Source organism: Centruroides sculpturatus, unplaced genomic scaffold (genome assembly GCF_000671375.1).
Source record: "Centruroides sculpturatus isolate CEXI.00-Female unplaced genomic scaffold, Cexi_2.0 scaffold255, whole genome shotgun sequence".
NCBI lineage: Eukaryota > Metazoa > Arthropoda > Arachnida > Scorpiones > Buthidae > Centruroides > Centruroides sculpturatus.
This window is the reverse complement of record NW_019384705.1, coordinates 527,052-552,600: the sequence shown is the minus strand read 5'-3', so window position 1 is coordinate 552,600 and position 25,549 is coordinate 527,052. Positions and strand designations below refer to the sequence as shown.

The 25,549-nt window shown below is 30.2% G+C and overlaps 2 protein-coding genes across 3 annotated transcripts in view; both read left to right on the top strand.

The window, feature by feature from the left end:
- The window catches only part of LOC111627660 (mitochondrial uncoupling protein 4-like), a 73,862-nt gene extending 58,904 nt beyond the window's left edge, over positions 1-14,958 (top strand). The window contains exons 9-10 of the mRNA XM_023371260.1: positions 5,536-5,638; positions 14,700-14,958. Coding sequence (XP_023227028.1) covers positions 5,536-5,638; positions 14,700-14,771 — 175 coding nt within the window. The 3' untranslated portion in view covers positions 14,772-14,958. The remainder of the gene's footprint in view (positions 1-5,535; positions 5,639-14,699) is intronic.
- A 2,221-nt stretch (positions 14,959-17,179) lies between these two features.
- The window catches only part of LOC111627640 (ubiquitin-conjugating enzyme E2 R2-like), a 17,029-nt gene continuing 8,659 nt past the window's right edge, over positions 17,180-25,549 (top strand). For both annotated transcript variants that reach the window (XM_023371223.1, XM_023371222.1), the window contains exon 1: positions 17,180-17,947. In XM_023371223.1, coding sequence (XP_023226991.1) covers positions 17,242-17,947 — 706 coding nt within the window. In that variant the 5' untranslated portion in view covers positions 17,180-17,241. The remainder of the gene's footprint in view (positions 17,948-25,549) is intronic.

The window sequence follows — 25,549 nt, the reverse complement described above, 5'->3', positions numbered from 1 at the left end:
TCATAAAATATTATATATTTTATGATAAAATAAATGTATTTTATCATAAAATAAAGTGAAATGTTTTTATTAAAAAATTTTAGTTTCAGATCTCATATTTTTCAGAAAAAGTATCCATCTTTAATTGTTTACATTTTTGTTTTCTTTCATTGAGAATTTCGGAATATGGTCGAATGGATGTGATAATGCTCCTTTTTACATTTGCACTTTACTCCCAATCATTGTCTAACTCACAAAGTTCATCTGTCAATCTTTCTATAGTTGAAAGGATACATTAACCCAACATTGAGCTACAGACGAGCAGAGACACTGATTGGTCGACCACTGGTCGCCATAGCGAATATATAAGGTCAGTTTGAGTGGGAAAATTGAAGGTGGCTAAGGAGAGATAGATATCGTCTGACTGACAAGAAGTAGATATTGTATGGCCAACGAGAAGTAGATTTGTCTCACTAACGATAGTTTGTGATCGCTGGAAGTGCTACTGCATTGTAAGGTGTTTTCCTGAACAAACTGATATGTGATACATTCATTGGTGCTATGGATTCGGACGCCATTTATTGGACTATTAAGTTTAATAACTTGACTTGTGGGTACCTAAACGTTTAGTATTTTAATATTAATTTAATACAAATGTATACATACCCAATAATATTAAACAGAAAAAATAAATATATTCAATAAAAATCTTTGTTTTAACAAATGTACAATGTCACAGCTCAGTAAATATGGGTGCGTTCTTCTATTCCTTCCTCCATGTAACTCCGCGTGAGCGACATCCATTTAAAAATTCCTGCGGAACGCATTACTAAATTCCGGTTGGAGTGCACGCTCTCGAATGGCAAAAACAGCCGCTTGTAGCAGTAGTTTGCAGTGGAAAGCAGCATGACGTCCTCCATGGCTCAGATAGTTTCGTTTAGGGGGTCCATTATGTGGTTTTATGAATGAAAATTTATAAGTTGTGAAAGCGCAAGTTAGTGCACACAGTGATGTAAGTGTCTTTTCGACTTTTTTTCGGATGTAGCCAGCATTCTAATTTTTTTCGTGGCTATTTTGAATGCTCTTTCAACAAATAATCCATTTTATGGTTAAATTTTACAATTGGGAATCTTCTTTTGCCTTTAAAAGCTCATATTTTAGAATTATAAATTCCTCCGTCATGATACTATCGATAGTGCAGGTGCCGCCATCTTTCTTTCACCATCGTTCCTAAATGCCTACAAACAGCAGCGCACTCCCGTAGTAGCGGAGATGCAGAGCAACCACTATTAACGAACGCACCCTATGTCAACACTGAAATGAAAATCAGTCTAGCATAGGGATAATCAGGGAATTACACTATGAAACAGCAAATTGTGCAGCAGCGTTATTGTGAATCAGCGTAAATTGAGCCAGTGTAAACCAAGGGCTACCTGTATATCATCCTCAGAGAAATTAATCAGCAAATCTTCCATTTTCTTTAACAGTACGTCATAAAGATCTACTCTCAAATAAACAAGAACAATTATCAAACTATGACTAGGTGAACAAAAATTTTTCTTACAATTAAATCTAATCACTATTAGATTGTTGGAGTTAAACAACATTTCCGAAGAACCTAATTTTTGGGAAACTGCAAGAATGAGACTGCCATATGGACGACTGGAACCAATTGATTTTCTAGCAAATTGTTCATATAAAAACAAATCTGGGTTCAACAAAGAAAGTACCGGTTTATAAGTGTTAGTTGACCAAGTCTCAGTAAATGCAACTTGATCATAATTTTGCAATAATATAAATTCTTGATCATTGACTGTCAAATCCAGTGTTCTTGACAATTCCAAGACAATATTCTCATTACTAAAGTTTTATTTCTGTCTTTAGCAATTGTTCCACTTAACTCTTTGGCTGGATTTGTCTAAAAAATATCAATCTTCTGTAATTCATTAGTTTCTAAATTGAAAGTGAATTTGTCATCATCAACCGTCAGGCAATCGGCTTTCAGAAATACTTTTTTATTCAAAGATTTAGCTTCTGCAAAAAAGGCAATAATTTTCTATGCCTTAGTCTTGATCTATATGACAAATCATCAAAGACTCTAATGTGCTAGTAGGATAGTGACACCTGAATTTTCTTTAAATTTTTAAAAATAACGCTTTTGTCATCTTGAGTATAGAGCTCAAACAATATAAGCTGAGTTCCCAATATACGATAACTACACTCATGTTTGTGAAAATTGCAACACCATGAAGGAATTGTCAGAAATTAATGAAATTTATTCCACATATTACTGATAGTGGTACAAATAAACAATCAAATTTACAAGAACGTTGGAAATCAATACTTTGTGTCCCCACCACGCTGAGCGATGAGAGCCTGTACATATCATGGCATTGAATCATACAGGTTCTGAATGTAATCCTGGGGAATGACATTTCAGATGGCTTTGACTTGATGCCAAAGTTCAGTCTTATTGTGTGCCCCACCAGCTGTACGAGTGCGTCGCCGACCAATGAAATCCCAGATATGCTCGTTGGGTGACATATCCAAGGAATAAGCAGGCCATGGAAGAAGCAAAACCTGTTGTGCACTGAAGAAGGCTTGTGCAGTCTGAGAAACATGTGCACGGGCATTATCCTGCTGAAATACAGCACCCGGAATGCATCGAAGAAGAGGGCGGACCTCTGGCTTCACAATTTCCTGTATGTAGCGATCACTGTTGAGGTTGCCCGCAATGTGCACTAGATGGGATTGACAATTATACCCAATAGCTCCCCACACCATGGTGTCAGGCGTTTGAGTGATATGATGCTGGATAACACACTGTGGGAGCAGATGTTCCCCTCTGTAACATCTGATGCAAACTCTTCCAACATTGTACTGCAGATTGTAGTGAGATTTGTCGGAAAAAAACAACTTGCCACTGGGCACACCACGTGCTGTGTTGCTGAGCCCATTGAAGTCGAAGGCGTCTGTTAATTAGCGAGAGGGGAATCCTGCGTAGAGGAACCCTTGCATGCAGTTAATGTTGCAGCAGATGGTGACGAACCATAGAGCTAGACAACAAAACACCTGTAGCTGTACTCCAACGTTGTGCCAACACACGAGAGAATGCTGTACGGTCCATCACAGCCATGTGGATTAGGTGTCTGTCGTCCCGTGCTGTTGTGCTATTGCTTGCCCACTGCCAGGTTTTCACTCTATTGGGTTCTCCTCTGTCCATTTCTTCCAAACACGCATCACTGTTGTGGCATTACATTGCATGCGGGCTACAATTTCTCGATACAAAAATCTACCCTCACGCATACTGACGATGCGGCCTCATACGAATTCCATTAGTTGTTGGTATGGCTTCCTCCGCCTTTGATGAAGCGTATTGACCACCAATGTAACATTTACCACAGAGGAAGATAAATGGATTTCAATGCATCTTTACAGTCGTTTATATACCTGGAACAAGCAGCTGATAAGGAGCCGGTTCTCATTCCATGCATATGCAATTGCTTTGTAATTCTACTCATTTGCATGTCTTACCTCACTTTACATTTCCTGTAAGTTTGGTTCAATTTGCACAATTCCTTCATGGTGTTGCAATTTTCACAAACATGAGTGTATTAATAAAAGAAATAGACTCCCGTTTTGTCTTTAAAATAATTCAATAAAGCCATTAGCATTATTAACTAATTCTTCTTCATTACCACTTAAACCAGAAACGATAATGTTATTTTTCAAATTGTTGTGTACAAGAGTCTATATAATAATTAAAAAGAGAAAATTTATCCATACATACAGTTTTAAAAGATGAAAGTTTGGTAATTTCTCCTTCCAGGCGAGATAATGTTCATCGTACTCCTTATGTAAATTAGACAACCAGTCAAATTTTGATGACAGTTCTTCCAATTTCGATAGAATAGTATCAAAATGTTCCTCGAGAAAACACAGAATCTTCTGTGGTAGTTGAGAAGGAATATCCTGAGATGCAAAATAGTCGGGCAGTTGAGATGATTTCAGCGTTGGTTCACTTGGAGATTGACGACATTTACCAGCAGAAGTCAAAGTTTTATTGCAAGGTGAAGAAGGTGGTGTACGAGACATTGGACCTGGGTTAAGTTCAACTCCTCCAATAACAAGCAAAAAGAATAAAATTAAAAAAGAAAGTATCACAGTAGAAAAAGACATCCTCAATAAAGTCAATTAATGGCAACCAGTTGAATTGTAGTTCATAACAGTAAGTCAGAAAAAAACACACCAACAGCCAGCACTGTCAAAAGCTTCCCCAATAATAATTGAAATGCTTTTTTACAATATATACTTACTTTTAATTGCTTGTATTAAGTAAGAAGAATTTGAGATTGACTTGCTTGAAAAATGAGGTAATGAAATGTGATGCTGAAATATTTCTAGTGTTGATGATTTGTGGTGGTATTTGCATGATAGAGAGGAGGCAATTTTATGGAACATTAATGCTATTCCTTGTCAGTTAGAAAATTTTATTTTTGATTTCCTAAATGACAACTCAACATTTTTGTCTTAATGAAATTGTTTATTTTTAAGAAATGTGTACTTGATACATTTTATTAAAATTATTTATATACTGTATTTCTGAGTTATCCTGAACATGTCAATAGTTGTAAACTTACTTTTCCATCCTATTATACATCCATTATTCTCTTCTGATACAAAATATTGTTTGAGAATATTTTATTTCTTTTTTCTTAGTAATTAAAGTCTATGAAAAAATATAGAATTAGTTTGGAATATGTCAATTTACTGAAACAATCTTGACTATTAAATTGTTAATGCTAAATTTATAACGATAATTTTAAATAAATTAAAATGTAATATATTGAAAGTAATAGATAATATGTTACAATTTAAGTATAAATGACAGATGAAAGAATATTGCTTGGTTTATTGAAAAAGAATTAATTTTTATATATTTGGCTAATTTTTTTTAACTGTTTGTTAAGAATTTCTGATTCAGTATGACAATTATTTTCCAGCAAGTAATCTGATCAATTTTATGTGAATGGGTTATTGTTTACAAAAAACTGGTAATAAAAAATGATTTGAAGCAGATGATTTTCTATTGTGATATTTTGGCAATTCCATAGATTTTGATGCAGATATTACTTGTACTTTTTTTACTCTCTCCACCCTGTTGGCACTGGAGGCTTTTTTTTAATCATGGCTATTGTGGGATCAGTCAAAGCTGTTGGGTGGTGAGGATGGGCCTGATGTCTCCAGGATCAACCTCTGAAAAGTTCCTGGGATTTCTCAAGCCATCCAGAATTTGTTTCCAGGTCCCCAGGGTGGTAGGCCGACATCTTAATCACTAGCATGTACTGTATATGCTGTAGATGTATATCAAATTTAATGGTAGGCTTTGTTGTGTTAAAATCTGAGCTCTTGAAGCTTTAAAAATAAATATTTAATTTAATAATTTCTGTACTATCATTAATTTTATATTACAATTCTTATTAATTACAAATACTAATTATATTTAAAACAATATAATTATTAATACTGATATTAATAATTCATAACTTCTTGCAGAGGACAGTTATATAAGTCATCAATTGATTGTTTAAGAAAAACTATAAAAGCTGAAGGCTTCTTTGCTCTTTATAAAGGTTTCATTCCTATTTGGGCAAGAATGGTAAGTCATTACATTTGACTTTTTTTTAAAAATTAAGCTATAGAAAATGAACTACTGAAATATACAGTAAACTCCCGATTATCCGGGCTAATGGTGGGGGAGAGGTGGCACAGATAATCCGAACTATAATTATTTATTTCTAAAATACAACATGCAGATTCACCTTTTCCAAATTTTTCAATTAACGTTAGTCTTTGTTTTATAGTAAGTACGACTTTCTTTCGATTATTAGGCATTTTAAGGGTACTTATCTGAAAATTAAAAAAAAAAATCTTATTTTACGTAATTTTACACTAAAAGTATTTGTGGGAGAGTTATTTGAAAAAAAATATTATGTATAATATGTATTATACATACATACAATACATATAATCAAATCTTAAATTGTAATATGTATTATAACATGCAACTAAACGAAACTTTGTATAAATGTACTCACTATTGTTTTCTCCTTCGAAAAGAAACGTCCAGTGTGAAAGAAGCGGTCTAACTAAAACCAGTCCAGCTGACTTCAGATACCCTACCACCCACTTCAAACATCTAAATACGAACACATGCACATTTATAGGATGCATAAACATGAAAGCGAGCAACTATTTAAAAATACATACACACACNACTGATATTAATAATTCATAACTTCTTGCAGAGGACAGTTATATAAGTCATCAATTGATTGTTTAAGAAAAACTATAAAAGCTGAAGGCTTCTTTGCTCTTTATAAAGGTTTCATTCCTATTTGGGCAAGAATGGTAAGTCATTACATTTGACTTTTTTTAAAAATTAAGCTATAGAAAATGAACTATTGAAATATACAGTAAACTCCCAATTATCCGGGCTAATGGTGGGGGAGAGGTAGCACAGATAATCCGAACTATAATTATTTATTTCTAAAATACAACATGTAGAATCACCTTTTTCAAATTTTTCAATTAACGTTAGTCTTTGTTTTATAGTAAGTACAACTTTCTTTTGATTATTAGGCATTTTAAGGGTACTTATCTGAAAATTTAAAAAAAAATCTTATTTTACGTAATTTNATTATTTATTTCTAAAATACAACATGTAGAATCACCTTTTTCAAATTTTTCAATTAACGTTAGTCTTTGTTTTATAGTAAGTACAACTTTCTTTTGATTATTAGGCATTTTAAGGGTACTTATCTGAAAATTTAAAAAAAAATCTTATTTTACGTAATTTTATACTAAAAGTATTTGTGGGAGAGTTATATCAAATCTTAAATTGTAATACATATTATAACATGCAACTAAACGAAACTTTGTATAAATGTACTCACTGTCGTTTTCTCCTCCGAAAAGGAACGTCTGGCATGAAAGAAGCGGTCTAACTAAAACCAGTCCAGCTGACTTCAGATACCCCCACCACCTGCTTCAAACATCTAAATACGAACATGTGCACACTTATAGGATGTGTAAACATGAAAGCAAGCAACTATTTAAAAAATACATACACATTAATTATTTTTTTTTTTTAAATTAAATTCATGCACAGATAATCCACACATGGATAATCAGGAGTTTACTTTATATCAATATATAAACAATATATTATGTGATTTATTTTGTAATTCTTGTTATATTTGGGTATAAACATTAAAGTATAAAAATTCCTATTTAATGATTAAATATTTTTTAAATTTCAATTTTCTATCAAATTTTATTCCTAAAGACAACTGTGCTGTACTGAAGTTTTTATTAGACTCGTGAATTACTTGCATGACTTGACATTTTTGTTGAAATATTCATGTACTGTACAGTACCTTAAATAAGAAAGTTTTATAGTGATAACAATTACGACTATTAAATGACATGCAAAATATTAATAAACAGGGATTTGTTACATTAATAAAGATTGTCAAATTCAAAATCAGTTTTTGAGGTTTAATAAAATTTTGAATTTTTAAAATTAAAATTTTTTTATCATGTGTTTGATTAGAATGTCACTATAAGAATGACTGATATCAGTGGTGTGCCGTGACATTTGATGATTTCTGCTGTGTTTCTGTAAGAAGCCGACTTCCAGGGACAATCAGTTAATTGGGCATCAGCGATGATCTAGGCCAGGCATGGCCAACATACGTCTAATGAATTTATGCGGCCTGCGATTAATCTTTCAATATTAGCTACTTAAGTCCAAATATCTCAATGAAAAATTCTGATGCCTAAAAAAACAGTCAAGTAACTGTGTGATTAGAGTTAACGTTGTATTACAAATGTCTTCAGCACAGCGTAGAATGTTGATAATGCATGATAATGTGAAAAATGTATCTGTAATCTCTATGAACAATTTAGTCTCTACGGAGTGACACAACAATGAGATCTTGCAANAAATAAGAAAGTTTTATAGTGATAACAATTATGACTATTAAATGACATGCAAAATATTAATAAACAGGGATTTGTTACATTAATAAAGATTGTCAAATTCAAAATCAGTTTTTGAGGTTAAAAAAAAAATTTAAATTTTAAAAATTCAAAATTTTATTAATCATGTGTTTGATTAGAATGTCACTATAAGAATGACTGATATCAGTGGTGTGCCATGACATTTGATGATAGGGAAGCTGTGTTTCTGTAAGAAGCATACTTCCAGGGGCAATCAGTTAATTGGGCATCAGTGATGATCTAGGCCAGGCGTGGCCAACATATGGCCCGTCTAATGAATTTATGTGGCCCACGATTAATCTTTAAATATTAGCTACTTAAGTCCGAATATCTTAACAAAAAATTCTGACACCTTAAAAAAAAAAGGTCAACAAGTAACTGTGCGAATAGCATTAACTCTCCATTACAAATGTCTTCAGCACAGTGTAGAATGTTGATAATGCATGATAATGTGAAAATGTATCTGTAATCTCTATGTACGATTTAGTCTCTATGGGGTGACACAACGAGATCTCACAACACCTCAAAATCTTGCTAGGGCAGCCTCTGGTTCGGCCTGTGAAAAAAGTTTTCTTTCCAATTTGGCCCGGGGGCAAAAACTGTTGGCCACCCCTGATCTAGGCCCTCTAGGGTCCATTTGTATTTGTTTGTTTGATAAACCAGTAAAAACTGTAGACTTCTCTAAATGTATTTTTAATAGATTATCTGATGTACTTAATAAATAAAGAAGTTCAATATAATTACCTCTGTTATTAGATTCAATAGATTCCCTATGCCCTCTAAACACCAATTCTTGCTTTGATAAAAAACATATATTATATCTAAATTAATAGATGTTATATCTATTAACTGTAACTATCTCATTATAATTTTCAATATTTATTTTATATTATTTACTAATGTTAAATTCTATTCTGCTTTGATTTCCAAATTGCTTCAATTTTACAAAAGAATCGATGTAACATTTACAATTTTCGTGTCTTTTTCCAGCTTTACTCAAATTATTTAAATCATTAAAGCCATTCTTATTCCACACACTAATTTCATTTGAAATAGTAGGCAAGGCCAAGAAAACAATTTTTGCATTTTTATGCATTCACAAGGCCATTTTATGTCTTCATAAATTTTAGAGCCTGTACACACTAGGCGTTTTTCAACGCGCGTTAAACGCACGTTTAAAAGAACCAAGAGTTCTATGTAGCCATACACATTCAAACGCGCTTGGCCAAATTTTTGTTAAAACGCGCGTTTTGCGGGCGTTAGCCGAGCGCTTTGAGATATATGTGCTGCCATGTTACCATACATGTGATTGCGTGTTTTCCCGGCGCTTTACAGGCGCTTCTAGATTTACGCCGCCATTTTGCTGTATATTCGATCGCGCGCTTTTGGATAATATCTACTTTTATAATATGGAGTAAGTCGTCAAATGATTTTATAGATATTTTAAAAAAATTAAAAAACTTGAATTTATTTTGTCTTAGTTTTGGATACAACATCGCAAACATTTCATGAGTCAGTCTATCTCGTAATATTGGGTGCACCCAAAATTCTCTTTGCCTCTGCCATCGTCTTTTATAGCGACGATAGAGGAGCCACACACAAGCAATCACTTCCACATCCATTTCCAAACCGAGCCAGTGCACACGCTCCGCTAAACGCTCGTTTAAAAACGCCTAGTGTGTACACAGCCTAGTGTGTTTCTATATGAAGCCGACATCCAGGGGCAATCAGTTAATTCTTTCTTTAAATGTATTTTTAATAGATTATTTATCTGACGTAGTTAATAAACAAGTTCATTATAATTACCTCTGTTATTAGATCCAATATATTCCATATGCCCTCTAAATGCCAATTCTTGCTTTGATAAAAACATATATCATCTATTTATTTAGATATAATATATCTATTACCCATAATTATCTCGTTACAATTTTCAATATTTATTTTATATTATTTACTAATGTTAAATTCTATTCCGCTTTGATTTCCAAATTGCTTCAAATACGAAAGAATCGACGATTTTTCGTGTCTTTTGCCAGCTAAATTGTCAAAGACATTCTTATTCCACACACTAATTTCATTTGAAAATAGTAGGTGAGCCAACAAAACAATTTTTGCATTTTTATGCATTTACGGAGCCATTTTATCGTGAAAATGTCAAACAAATTTTTTTGTTGAAGTATTTATATTTAATTTAGGCATTGGTCTTTCTCTTTTAATAATGTTTTCTTTTTCATTATATGATCTCGAGCCAAAACTTTTTTAAAATAAATTTTCAATATCGCAATTACATTCCGAATCGCTAGCCACGATATAAGGGCTAAAATTAAAAATAAAATTATAAAAACTTACTTGTGTGGTGGATATACATATCTGGTACAAAATATTCTTCAATTGTATGAATATATTTTTTAAGAATATTATAATTAAATATAGCTTTGTAAAGAAACATACATAAAATAACAAAATCTTTTTTACTTTTTAAATCTTAAAACAATCCACTTAGCTCCCTATGAGTGGAATTAGAGACAGTCCTGCTAGGCGCATGCATGCAAGCTGCCAAATCCCGAGGGTGCCGATACAGGTCAATGTCAAATGCCTCTTTTGTCGCATCATTAGTATACCTCAAAGGAACAGGGTTGTAAATTTTAAATTATTTCTCACCATGGCTGTAAAAATCTAAACATATTAAACTTAATAGATTGTCCGTCATATGCTTTCTAACTAATTTCTTTCAGAACCAGGGTCCACAAAAATTTCCAAAATTTACAACTCTTCAGTCACGCTCATTGAACTGAAAAAATTTCTGTCTTTATTACATCTAATGTTACAAAGAAATCAGTCCTCACTGTACTCGGCTAGGGATTGGTTCAGTTAAGCTTTTAAGTAAAATTCTGGCTCTTTCAGCAGGGTTTTATTTATGTCCCTAACTCTCTAATCTCTTAATTATTTAGTAAAAATAAGTTGAAACCGGTTACTTTGTACTTGAATATTTGTAGTCTTGGGAAAAAAGTGGAAAGACAAACTTTTATGACAATGGATACATAAATTGTAAATTTAACGAATATAACTTCTAGAGCTTTTTTTGTACCTCGTGTGTCTCATTCATTAAATTTAGTTGTAAATGATACTGCCAAAGTAACAGTTAATTTTTTAACACTGTACAAGAATTGTACACATTTTTTTCTGCATCCCCTTATAGATGGGACATACAAAATCGTAATATCACTGGTTTAACATTGAAATCTGTAATACAAGATGAGAGAGCAGAATATATATATCAAATATTTTAATGGATTTTTTTAAAACTCCTATCAACTATACAGAACTATCATAAAAACATAACCCAACCGATAGGAATTTACTGGTAAGTTATACGTAAATCTACTTGTGATTCACATAATGGGGCAAGGGCAGCCAAATATCTAGCAGGTAGGCGGCTAACAGCCCAGAACCGATCCTGGATAGAATCATTAGAAGCGTTGTGTTTGTAGCTTCCACTGTGAGGTTGGTGCTCTGTAAAGTGCATGCGCGAATGCTTATAATCTGGCTGCTTTACACCATTCAAATATTTTCATATGCTCAGTATTCAACAATATGGCATTTCCATTGGAAATATCCATATACGAATTTATATTTGAATATACAATAACAATCTTATTGTTTTTTTTACATGTAGTATAGAAATTTGTAATAAGATAGGTTCAAATATAAATACATGTTGTGCGATTATTTTCATATTTTAGAAAATATTTATACNTATTATAATTAAATATAGCTTTGTAAAGAAACATACATAAAATAACAAAATCTTTTTTACTTTTTAAATCTTAAAACAATAGCTCCCTAAATCTTAGTTAAATAGCTCCCTACGAGTGGAATCGGAGACAGTCCTGTTAGGTGCATGCATGCAAGCTGCCAAATCCTGAGAGTGCCGATACAGGTCAATGTCAAATGCCTCTTTTGTCACATCACTAGTATACCTCAAAGGACACGACAGGGTTGTAAATTTTAAACGTTTCTCACCATAGCTGTAAAAATCTAAACATGTTAAATTTAATAGATTGTCCGTCATATGTTTTCTAACTAATTTCTTTTAGGACCAGGGTCCACAAAAATTTCCAAAATTTACAACTTTTCAGTCATGCTCATTGAACTGGAAAAATTTCTGTCTTTATTACATCTAATATTTCAAAGAAATTAGTCCCCACTGTACTCGGCTAGGGATTGATTCAGTTAAGCTTTTAAGTAAAATTCTGGCTCTTTCAGCAGGGTTTTATTTATGTCCCTAACTCCCTAATCTCTTAATTATTTAGTAAAAATAAGTTGAAACCGGTTACTTTGTACTTGAATATTTGTAGTCTCGGGGAAAAAGTGGAAAGACTAATTTTTATGACAATNCCCCAATTCCCTAATCACTTAATTATTTAACTAATTCTTAAGTAGAAGTAAGTCGAAACCGGTTACTTTGTACTTGAATATTTGTAGTCTCGGGGAAAAAGTGGAAAGACTAATTTTTATGACAATGGATACATAAATTGTAAATTTAAGGAATATAAATTCTAGAGCTTTTTTTGTACCTCGTGCATCTCATTCATTAAATTTAGTTGTAAATGATACTGCCAAAGTAACAGTTAATTTTTTAATACTGTACAAGAATTGTACACATTTTTTTCTGCATCCCCTTATAGATGGGAGATATGAAATCGTAATATCACTGGTTTAACATTGAAATCTGTAATACAAGATGGGAGAGCAAAATAAATATATCAAATATTTTAATGGATTTTTTAAAAACTCCTGTCAACTATACAGAACTATCATAAAAACGTAACCCAACCGATAGGAATTTACTGGTAAGTTATACGTAAATCTACTTGTGATTCACATAGTAGGGCGAGGGCAGCCAAATATCTAGCAGGCAGGTGGCTAACAGCCCAGAACTGGTCCTGGATAGAATCAGTAGAAGTGTTGTGTTTGTAGCTTCCACTGTGAGGTTGGTGCTCTGTAAAGTGCATGCATGAATGCCTATAATCTGGCTGTTTTACACCATTCAAATATTTTAATATGTCCCGTATTCAACAATACGGCGCTTCCATTGGGAATATCCATATACGAATTTATATTTGAATATACAATAACAATCTTATTGTTTTTTTTTACATGTAGTATAAAAATTTGTAATAAGATAGGTTCAAATATAAATACATATTGTGCGATTATTTTCATATTTTAGAAAATACAAGGGAAGCGGCACTTCCACTGCTTCCAAGGACGGCACTCCACTGACTGATACACACATATAATATTTATTCTGATTAGAAACTGTCACAAATTTTTCGTTAGAAATAATAATAAGAATGTTCAAGTATAATCTGATGAATATTTGTGTTAAAAAAACTGTTTATTGTACAAATTATTGTAATTTGCAATTATTTCAGAAAACTTTTTTTTTCATATTGATTAAAAATGCAATTGAAATACATAAATTTTTTCTCTAAAATAACTGTTATTAATTTATTTTAATAACAGTTATTAAAATATATTAACATAAAAGTAATAATTCAAAATTACTAATGATTACATCTTTTCTGTTTACTAAAAATTTGGTTTATCAAATAGATTTAAAGTAAGAAATTGTTATTTCAAACTTTTTGAAGTATTAATCTAAATTTTATTAAGATTTTTATAGACTTTTATCGAAAATACAAATAGCTTTTTTACCTTTTGCATTTTAAATGAAACATTGCTGTAGTCGTTTTAATAAAAGATTAATTTTTAATAAAATAAAAACACTAATAATTTATTTACAACAGTAATCTTTAGAATAAAAATTAACTTCTGTTCTAAGCAACAAAATTATCATTTTTATTCAGTATACAGAATTTATTATTAATTTCGTATATTCAATGAAAAAAATATTAGCTTTTTGTTTTAATATTAAATGTGAGGTAAGCAAATCTAACAATTTTATTTTATTATGCATTAAAATGGTTTAACAAATAAATAATAAAATTTATAAATACTTTCTTTAATTTTGTTGAATAAAAAATTGTAAAATTTAAAAATTATTAAAATATTTCTACACTTTATTTTCCTGCCACATCTTATATGTAGTGAAATGGAGGTATATAGTTATTAATAGTTCTTGGACCATACACCTAAATAATGATTCCCACAAATTATGACCAGGTTCATAGAAATATATCAATATTAAGTAGATACATTCTGAAAAGAGTAGCTAACCTATATAAACCTATATACTGTACATAAGATCACACAGCATAGTTAATCTTTCAAAGCTTTTTTCTATCTGAAAACCAAAAATACAGATTGGGAAGACTCCAAAATTAGTCTTCTAATTAGCAAATATTTTTTAATGCCATTTTTTTTAAATAAATTTTTTAATCATTAACATAAAACACTGTTTAATCGCTATAATACTATGTATCATTTTGTTGTTTTATTTGAATTTCTACTTAAACACGAAATTTATTATATTTTAAAATGAAATACTAGATTCCTAAAAAAAATATCGTTGTTTAATAATTGATTTATATACTATAGTCTTTTCTTTTAAAGAAATTTATTAGAGTTTTAAAAATATATATTTGCTTTGTTTGATTTGCTAATATTTTTAATATCGTTGTCTCCAGGCTCCATGGTCTCTGACGTTTTGGCTCACTTACGAAGAATTAAGAAGACTCTGCGGTGTATCGTCATTTTAATTACTTTTCCGTGTTTTAATGGAAAAATGGCCATAAAAAAATCAATCAATGCACAAATTTAGTGGTGATCGTATATATATATAAAGTATATATATATATAGTCTTTTGTATAGTTGAAACTGAAGTAAAAAAAAAATGCTGTAAATAAAAAAAAATCTTAATTTTTGTAGCAGAAATAAAACTATTTCCAAGGTGTTTCTTTTAATTAAGATATAATTTTGTTTTTCCACTAACAAGTTTAAGTTTAGGAAGATAAATTTATATTTACATCAGCTGTTTCAAAGACAGGTAATTTGAATTTGATATATTAAATATCCATTGCATAAATATTGGAGATTTCCTATGCCTTTTCTAAATACAAAATGAATTGACAAGAGTCACAGAATTATTTTTAATATCAAAATCTGCTAATATTTAAGAAATTGTTTCTTGATCTCAGGTTCGAATCCAATTTGGAGAATGTTTTGTCGATTTTTAAATAATTTGAGAAAGTGTACTGGCTTTTGTGTTATATATTTTTTAGTAGTAGTATTAAAATAACGATATAAAATCACCAATATTCTGCGAAATGCATCGAAAATTGGCGAAAGATATAATTCGAGTAATGAGCTAGAAGAAAATGTTTACATACCGCTGGGGTGACTAACCTTTTTGAAACTGCGTGTCAAAGTGTTCATATTTATCTGTGAAAAAATTTATGCGTGCCAGAGTCGAGTTCGAAAAGCTATTTTTAAAATAAAGGGAATATTATTAACTTAATTTTAAAAAAAAAAACCCTGACATTCAGTTTATTAAAAATTCAAATTAAAATCTTAATGTCATGACTCACGAGATTTACTTCGTCGCAATGATTTTGTTTTTGAAATATTTCTGATGGAAAAGAGAATAATTGTACTGTTTTATTATTTATACTTATTATTATTAAAATTAAATAGTTAAAACTAAACGAAATCACCTATCTAACATAGGCCAGATGAATTCCGACGTGCCACAATCCTTGATCTAAGGCAATGTCTTTTCAACAACAGCTTGAAAAGCAATCTAACAATAAAATGGGAATCGTGGACTGTGACTAGGACCTGTCCTTGTGTTTTTGAGGCCTCCAGTATGACACAATATTTCTAACGGACATATTTTTGATACACAAGACAACAAAACGACTAGTGATAAATATTCTCATTCGAATGGCTTTCTTTCTTTGGTACAATTGTTAAAAATGAAATTAATATTACAATGCCTTAACACGAAATTTAAAAGTTCATTTGCCCTTTTTACTCGTCCAAAGTAGAGGTGCATCTTACATTCAAAGTCCAAAATAATACATCTACCAAAACATCACCTATTTCATAGTACTGTATTTATACTATTTTATCAAACTTCGTAACGAAATGAAATTTATTCCGGATTTTATAATCAGGAAAAATCCGGAATAACTCATGCTCCGATGATACCAGATTAAAAAAATGTTCAATTTTAATACTACAGAAATCAATACTTAGAAAGATGTGATAAATTCTAATCATGTATATAAGGAAATTATGGTGGAAGAATCATGCAACATATTACCCGAATATAATCTAATCTCCAAGGAGGAATCTCTATAATAAAAGTTTGAAATGTGAAGATTAAATTTCCATAAATACTAATACATAAATGGTCAATCTACTTATTCACAATTTATTAAGTAAATAGATTAAAAGTAAGTGATAGAGCTGTCAAATGCACGAGTACTGGAAACTTCTTTGTGACACTTTCTTGATTAATATCGTCAACTCTAATATAATGCAATATCATCTAATCATTTTAAATAATTACATTACTCACTTAAATCTCTGAAAATTAAAATATTAACTGGATTTCTAAATATTTAAAGTCATTTTTAAACGTGAGATCGAATTTTGTTCATTAATTAATTAATTATGGAAAATTTATTATTAAAATTATTTTCATGATTATCATAGCGATGAAACTGTATAATTCTTTCGATCATTTTTTTTTAAACTAAAGAATTTTTACAAATTTTATTGAAATGAAAAACATGTAGAAGCTTTTAATTAAACCACTTAGACCTAACTATTTAATATCAAGTAGAAGGTCTTTAAGCTGCATTAATTTATTAATTGTTAATCAGATCTTCTTTTCTTCTTTCAACATTTATAAATTTTAATGAAATATAGTTAATACTTTATTACAATTAGTATATTTTATTAATTTTCGGGTTAAGATGCGAAATGTTAAAATTGTGGCTTAAAAAAATAAATTTGACGTGATCAAAAAAACTTTATGAATGATTTTTTTTGGGGAGGATTTCGAATCTTCAAATTAATATTCCTTTGCGTATGCAAAATGTTAAATAAATTAATAATTAATTTTGGAGATGGTTACTTTACATTGTTTATATTGTTAGAAACAATCATATTTTTTTTTAACAAACCAAGAAACTAATAAAGTAAACAGTGGTAATTAATTAATGGCATCCCAAATGACACAAAGTGCATTAAATGCACTGAAACTAGAACTTAAAAGTTTGCAAAAGGAACCCGTCGAAGGTTTTGTAGTGAAGTTAGTAGACGAAAGTGTTCTGTCTGAATGGGAAGTAGCCATTTTCGGACCACCTAATACTATATACGAAGGAGGATATTTTAAAGCACGAATGACATTTCCTTCCAACTATCCTTTCGCTCCTCCGGCTATCCGTTTTATTAGAAAATTTTGGCATCCAAACGTATATCCTAATGGAAACATCTGCATATCGATTCTTCATCCTCCAGGAGATGATCCTCAAAGCGGAGAACTTTCCTGCGAACGCTGGAATCCAACTCAAAACGTAAGAACAATCTTATTGAGTGTTATTTCACTTTTGAATGAGCCAAATATCAGTTCTCCGGCTAACGTAGACGCTTCTATCATGTATCGAAAATGGAAAGAATCGAAAGGATCGGAGAAGGAATACGAAGAAATCATTAAAAAACAAGTTTCGGACAGTAAAACGGATGCTGAAATCGATAAAGTTGTGGTTCCATCCACGATAGAAGACTATTGTGCTAAAAGCACCGTTGCATCTGTAGATATGGAATCTAATATAACAGATTTTTCCGACGATTTTATGCCAGATTCCGATGAAACTGTCGACGACGAAGAAGAAGTTAATACAAATGGAGGACGTGGCAATAAAAGTAAAGAAAATCGCAATAAAAATTAAATATTTAATATTTCATTTAAAAGACAATCATATTTCTTATTTATAATATTTCGTTTGATTTTCAATAAGATGCGATATAATGAAAATTTGTTTAAAAGAAGACATTTCAAAATTATACTAATAAAACAAGCATATTATGATTTAATTAAATGTGCAATTTGTATAATTTAACCCTGCACTTTTATATTACTCCTGCGTAGAGCTCCATTTAGTAGCGACGATACCCCATTTTTGGCTCTTTCGTCCTGTGGGCCTTAAGAGAGTCTTTTTTTTTTTTTCCATATACATTTCCTGTTTTAATTAAAAGGCAATATATTCTTAATAAATAAATTTAGTTTTATTTTGTTTTAGATGTGAGGCCGTCCATTAATGGTTGAAGTTCCTCCATATGTGAAGGATCTGGAGAAACTTCAACCATAATTGCTAACTTGTACAAAAAGAAAGACATTTACGTCAAGAAATTTAACTAATTATAAATTATAAAATATTAAATACAGTTTTAAACTCAATGTTAAAATTGTTATTTTTAATCGTACCCTAATTGAATCTTTAAATTTTATTTTCTTGTTCGACTCTGATTAATAGTAGTGCCCATTACTCTAGTAAGTGATAAAGACAAAATTATTACGTTAGAATTAAAAATAAATAAATAAATTACTGGAACATCGTCTGCCAGAAATATTTCAAAAATAATGAAAGTAAAATTATACAAAAACAAATAATTAAAGTGGTAGTACAGTACTCAAAAGGAAGACATTATTGGTAAAAAGGAGCGGGTGACAATACTATACAGTTCGATGGAGGACTGTTTTTCCAAAGAAGGGGCACTACCTTTATACATTTATTGATGTAAATCGTAATTATTTGTCTCCAACCTTTGACCCCTGAAAAATTTTCTGCGGACGTCCACGATGTATTTCCTAAGAATACAGAAAATCCAAGCTACGTCACTGCACTTCATATAATATTAGAATAAAATTATGCAAATATACTTTTAATTTTATATGGAATTAAATAATAATACACCTAGAAACTTTAAATAATACCCTCAGTTAAAATCAAATGAAAATGTTATTTAATAAACAAGTCTTTCCTGATAGTTTTAGTCTGTTTGATAATCAAAATACAAATATACAAGAATATATTAATAGATTTATCTCAAACAGGACTATATTTATATAGATTAAATATTTAAATTTTATGTAAAAGTAGTATTAAACAATAGTTCATATAAATATCACTAGATGACACTATATAGCTTGTACTGTACTCGCTTAAGGCATGTGTTTATGATTATATAATACAGGATAACAGATAGTCGGGAAGTAATAGGACAGTAGTTATTATTTTTGCTAATAATTACATTTTCTTTTATTTCATAATACTACTGTTTATATAGTAGAAGTGACAGGAATTACGCTATGGTTCATAAATGCATTGATGTAGATAGACTCGAAACAATTATTTAATTAGATTCCTTTTTGTTTTGCGTATGTAAATATCGCATGTATTATGTTCTGCTAATAAAATATTTCTGATTAAAAGGTCTATCTTTAACAATCATATTGTTTATAGGTCACCCTATACAGTCGACCTCCCTATAACACTGTTGATTATTTCGTNGCTATTTATACAGTCGACCACCCTATAACACTGTTGATTATTCCGTTTTATATGAATTCCATGTTGTACGAGTCACTTAGATTTTACAAATACGTGTGCCGAGCTGTGAACGGCTCACGTATTTGTAAAATCTAAGTGACTCGTACAACATGGAATTCATATAAAACGGAATAATCAACAGTGTTATAGGGTGGTCGACTGTATTAAGGATGGCGATCTTTTTTGAATCCGTGTGCTATATAGTTAGCATAATTATTTTAAATTATCTCTTAAATCTCTTTGTTTTATGCATGCCGTAGATTTTACACTTCGGATAACGATTTTGAAACATGTTTTTATTAGAATAAATGTAAAAAAAAGTTGATTGAGAAAAGGGTGATCATATACTAAATTGAATATAGTGTTTGATATTTAAAAAAAGCATCTATTATTTAAAGAAAAAAATCGAGTTCTATAAAAAGTGGCGGATCTAGAACAACTCAAAGGGGGGACTCATTCAAAATTTTAAAATATTTAAATAATTTTATAAGTAACTTTTATTAATATACGTATTGCGGATGGTCCGAAAAATCGTATGAACTCCAAGAAACGGTTAAAGCAATATTTGATTCTATATAATGTCATAAAAAAACAATCCTTTTCTCTGAATCTTTACAAGTTCAAGCTTCTCATATACTGTATATACTATTATCCAAACTTATCAAATGAAAATCTAAAGATACCAATACTTACACTTTCAGAACTTATAAAATAGTAATTTGATTCCTTTTCACGTATTCTAGAATTTTTAAAAAAAGCTAAATCTAGAAATCTTTTTGACTTAGACAGACATACTTTTTTAAATCCCGTGAATCTGTTTTCCTCCGAGAATACAAATCCGATTTATTTTAATATTGTGTAGCAAAGTCTTTCCCTTTTAAAATTTCAAGCATTTTTTTTTTTTTTTCTGTTGCTGTCTTGAGATTTGGAAATGTATTTATTTTCTGCGAAATTTTATTCTACGGAATTAAACTTTTCCACAAAATCGTTGAAGTCAAAGCACCAAACAATACATATTTTTATGAATATTGGATCCAATAACATATTCTAATTATTATAAAATAAAAGTTTGAGATATTATTAAGAAGAAAATTATATTTCTATATTTAGATACACTTCAATATTACTCAGGAGAAACTTTTTATATTCATGGTTTATATCTATATTTTACTGTCTTCTTTGAAAGGCGTATCCAGTATAAAAGATAAAATTTATTTTCATATTATATATATATAGGTTATTGGAAAATTATTGGAATAGGCAACTTTATAATAGAATTATCTATTTAAATAATTTGTAGTATAGTCAATTTGTTCTTACCTCTTGTATTGGTTTTCTATGGTCAATTCAATATCTTATTCATCATTTGATTTCTTATATCCTGCTATATTTCTATCGAAATTTCCTTTCTTTATTGATAGTAAAGGAATTTATTTGATCTTTAGATTTATTACTTTACAGATATATCTATAATATATATAGTATAATTAAGATTTAAATCATTAGTATCAACATCTATCTGATTGTTTTATTCAAAATTTTCTCATTAGCAATCTTTGAAAAATATTTTTATCTATTGTTTTCTTTTCGAACTTTTGATTTGTTGTGCGGGTTCATAACTTATAACAATAAAAAAAAATAATAATAATAAACTGGAATTGTATAGTACCAAACGTTACAACTTTTACGTGACGAGACGACAAATATTTCGGAAAGATGCCAATTGTTTTATTATAAAATGCTTAGATTTCATTTCGATCGGAGCAAAACAAGTTTATGTTTGAATCTTTCTTTGGACAGACACGGCTTTGACTTTTGATTTGTTGTGCGGGTTCATAACTTATAACAATAAAAAAAAATAATAATAATAAACTGGAATTGTATAGTACCAAACGTTACAACTTTTACGTGACGAGACGACAAATATTTCGGAAAGATGCCAATTGTTTTATTATAAAATGCTTAGATTTCATTTCGATCGGAGCAAAACAAGTTTATGTTTGAATCTTTCTTTGGACAGACACGGCTTTGACTGTATGTTTAGTATTATATTTAGCATTCAATTATTATATGAATAAGAGATAAAACGTTACCGAAAATTCAGTTTAATCATTCACGATAGTGTTTACAGTTGGTGTCAGATAATATTCCTTTTCTTTAAATTCTCTTTCGCAAATGTTATAGATCTAATTTTTTTTTTATTGTTAAACTGTGTTTTGGCATCTAATCTCAAGAGATAGCTCAGTTTGTCAAATATCTTGTCAAAAGATGGCATTCTTGATAAAATACAAAAAGAACAGCATGATTGTATGGAATCATCTTATTCCCATTTCGCCACCGACTATAATGAAACAATTGTATTTTTTTTTTTTTCCTCCCACAATATATTTTCCCTTTGACTACAAAAATTTGATAGATCGACTGATCGTTCAGAATTTTTCAACATTTGTTGTGATGGATAGATAAAAAATTATCCAGAGAGAACAATAGTTGTTTATGATATAAAATTTCTTGAATTATTAATGAATCTGTAACCTTTTCAACTATCAATACAATAAAGTAAACTAAAATTAAAGTATCAGAATTTCACATTACTGATGTTTAGCCCTTAACCATAATACTTTTTAGATGATTTTTTTTCTTTGTTCTATGAAAAACAGATGATCCATTTTCCACGAATGAATTTAGATCCAACTAAAATGGAGAAAAGATAAACTATCACTACATTTAAGCTTAAACTTTTGTCGAAGACATTATTCATCTTCTAGTTCATCTGATTCAATTTTTAAATCACTAAGTATCTCATTCTATCAACATTCAAATTTCTCAGAAAGAATAAACACATTAACCTTCAATAATTTCGATTGTTCTCAAAGACTGGAAAACGAAAGAAATAAAAGACAGTGCTTCTTACATAATCTGTAAGCTTAGGGAAAAGCTAACTATAACAAGAAAAATCAAAGAAATGAAACAAACATTGTCAATTGTTCAAAACCTTCAAGATCTCATAGATTATCATAGATAATACCAGTCGTAACGTTGTTCACTGCTCCTCATCCACGTTGGTCGACTCATCCGTAATGAGTATACGTTACCAGCCATTATTGTCAAGTGTTCTTAGATTTTACAAATACATGAGCTGTTCGCAGCCCGGCACACGTATTTGTAAAATCTAAGTGACTCGTACAACACGGAATTCATATAAAACGGAAAAATCAACAGTGTTATAGGGGGGTCGACTGTAATCAAAACAATTGTAAAAATTATAATTGCAATAAAAATACAATACGTTAATAATCATTCTAATGCAAATTAGATTGAAAGATTTTTCAACGAGATTTCCCATAAAGTCTACACAATACGTTGAAATTTCAAAATGTATCTAGTTCTATTGCAGACTCCATCAAAAAAATATATATTAATAATAAACGTTAAATGAGTTATTAAAGCCGTCAAAATAGCGATTTTATCACTATTGGTACTATACTTAATTAAGAAAGTCCTAAAACCAAAAGTTACTGCAATTCTATAATTAGGAAGTCAGATAATCACACACAGTAGGATAGTAATTAGTTTGCTAATTCCTAAGCGTGTGACTACATTTAAGAATTAGTAAACTAATTATTATCTCACTGTTCGTGAAAATGCCCCAAGCATTTATTTGACTAGTGTGGTTTCATTTGATGAAATGTTGTATTGAATGTATATTGATAATGGATTACTGTAAGATTAAATGGTCTACTACTTCAAAATTTGGGTATAACGGGTTTTCGCCGCCATTTTTCTTTTTGTTCTATGGAAAACACTAAATATTATTAAATCATCGTGATACCATCCAAATGTATAATATTTTTTCTTTCAAAATCGCTGCAATATTACAGTTTAGGGGAGAATAAATTGATAGAATTAAGTCTGATTCACTTTTTATTCTTCACTCCAGAACTACAAAATACAATGTAGTTTGAAATACATACAAGTCGACCCCCCTATAACACTGTTGATTTTTCCGTTTTATATGAATTCCATTTTGTACGAGTCACTTAGATTTTACAAATACGTGAGCCGTTCACAGCCTGGCACACGTATTTGTAAAATCTAAGTGACTCGTACAAAATGGAATTCATATAAAACGGAAAAATCAACAGTGTTATAGGGGGGTCGACTTGTATGTATTTCAAACTACATTGTATTTTGTAGTTCTGGAGTGAAGAATAAAAAGTGAATCAGACTTAATTCTATCAATTTATTCTCCCCTAAACTGTAATATTGCAGCGATTTTGAAAGAAAAAATATTATACATTTGGATGGTATCACGATGATTTAATAATATTTAGTGTTTTCCATAGAACAAAAAGAAAAATGGCGGCGAAAACCCGTTATACCCAAATTTTGAAGTAGTAGACCATTTAATCTTACAGTAATCCATTATCAATATACATTCAATACAACATTTCATCAAATGAAACCACACTAGTCAAATAAATGCTTGGGGCATTTTCACGAACAGTGAGATAATAATTAGTTTACTAATTCTTAAATGTAGTCACACGCTTAGGAATTAGCAAACTAATTACTATCCTACTGTGTGTGATTATCTGACTTCCTAATTATAGAATTGCAGTAACTTTTGGTTTTAGGACTTTCTTAATTAAGTATAGTACCAATAGTGATAAAATCGCTATTTTGACGGCTTTAATAACTCATTTAACGTTTATTATTAATATATATTTTTTTGATGGAGTCTGCAATAGAACTAGATACATTTTGAAATTTCAACGTATTGTGTAGACTTTATGGGAAATCTCGTTGAAAAATCTTTCAATCTAATTTGCATTAGAATGATTATTAACGTATTGTATTTTTATTGCAATTATAATTTTTACAATTGTTTTGATTACAGTCGACCCCCCTATAACACTGTTGATTTTTCCGTTTTATATGAATTCCGTGTTGTACGAGTCACTTAGATTTTACAAATACGTGTGCCTGGCTGTGAACGGCTCACGTATTTGTAAAATCTAAGTGACTCGTACAACACGGAATTCATATAAAACGGAAAAATCAACAGTGTTATAAGAGGATCGACTGTATTTTATTCTGGTTAAGCCTTCTAAATGAAAAATAAAATAATAGTAGTTTGCCATTAACAGAGAACTAGTTTAGACATAATTCTTCAATAAAGTGAAAGGTCGTCAATGAAATACGTAAATCAGTACCACGCCATTGTTTTGACGATGAAAATAAATAAATGCATGGAGATTAATAAAGAGAAATCATATGAAAAATTTTCTGTATAAAAGTAAAGAAACAGTTAAGCATTAACATCTCGAATTAAATAGAATTTTGCACATTTATCTTTCTTAATTGCTAGTATTATTCGTTATCTTTGTTTACATCCAGAATTGTATTTTTACTTCTGGCCCTTGTTTGTTGCGGTTACAAAACATACAAAAAGCCCTTCCTCCTTCATTAATTAATAATGGGCAATATATATATATAAACTGTCTTTGAGAATAGAACGAGACTCTAAGCTACACCTTTCTTAGTTTATACGTAAATATGGCTCCGTTTATATCTATAGGTTGTTCTTACTAGAATGAAAACTTCTTCAATTTATTTTATTTCTCATGTACCATTGACATTTTCTTTTAATTCTTTGATAATTCAAAGATTAACAATTTTATTACATATTTTTAAAATTCACTTTAAGTTTTAATTATAATAATAATAATAATAATAATCAGTGCAGAGCCCAAACGGTTAGGAGTTGAAAGTTGAAATTTGGTACACAGTTAGGGTACGTTAGGAGAACGCACACTAAGAAGGGATTTTTCGAAATTCCTCCCCACGGGGGAGAGGGACAGGATTAAGGCTTAACACTTCCATCAACAATGGAAGTGTTAAGTAACAATGG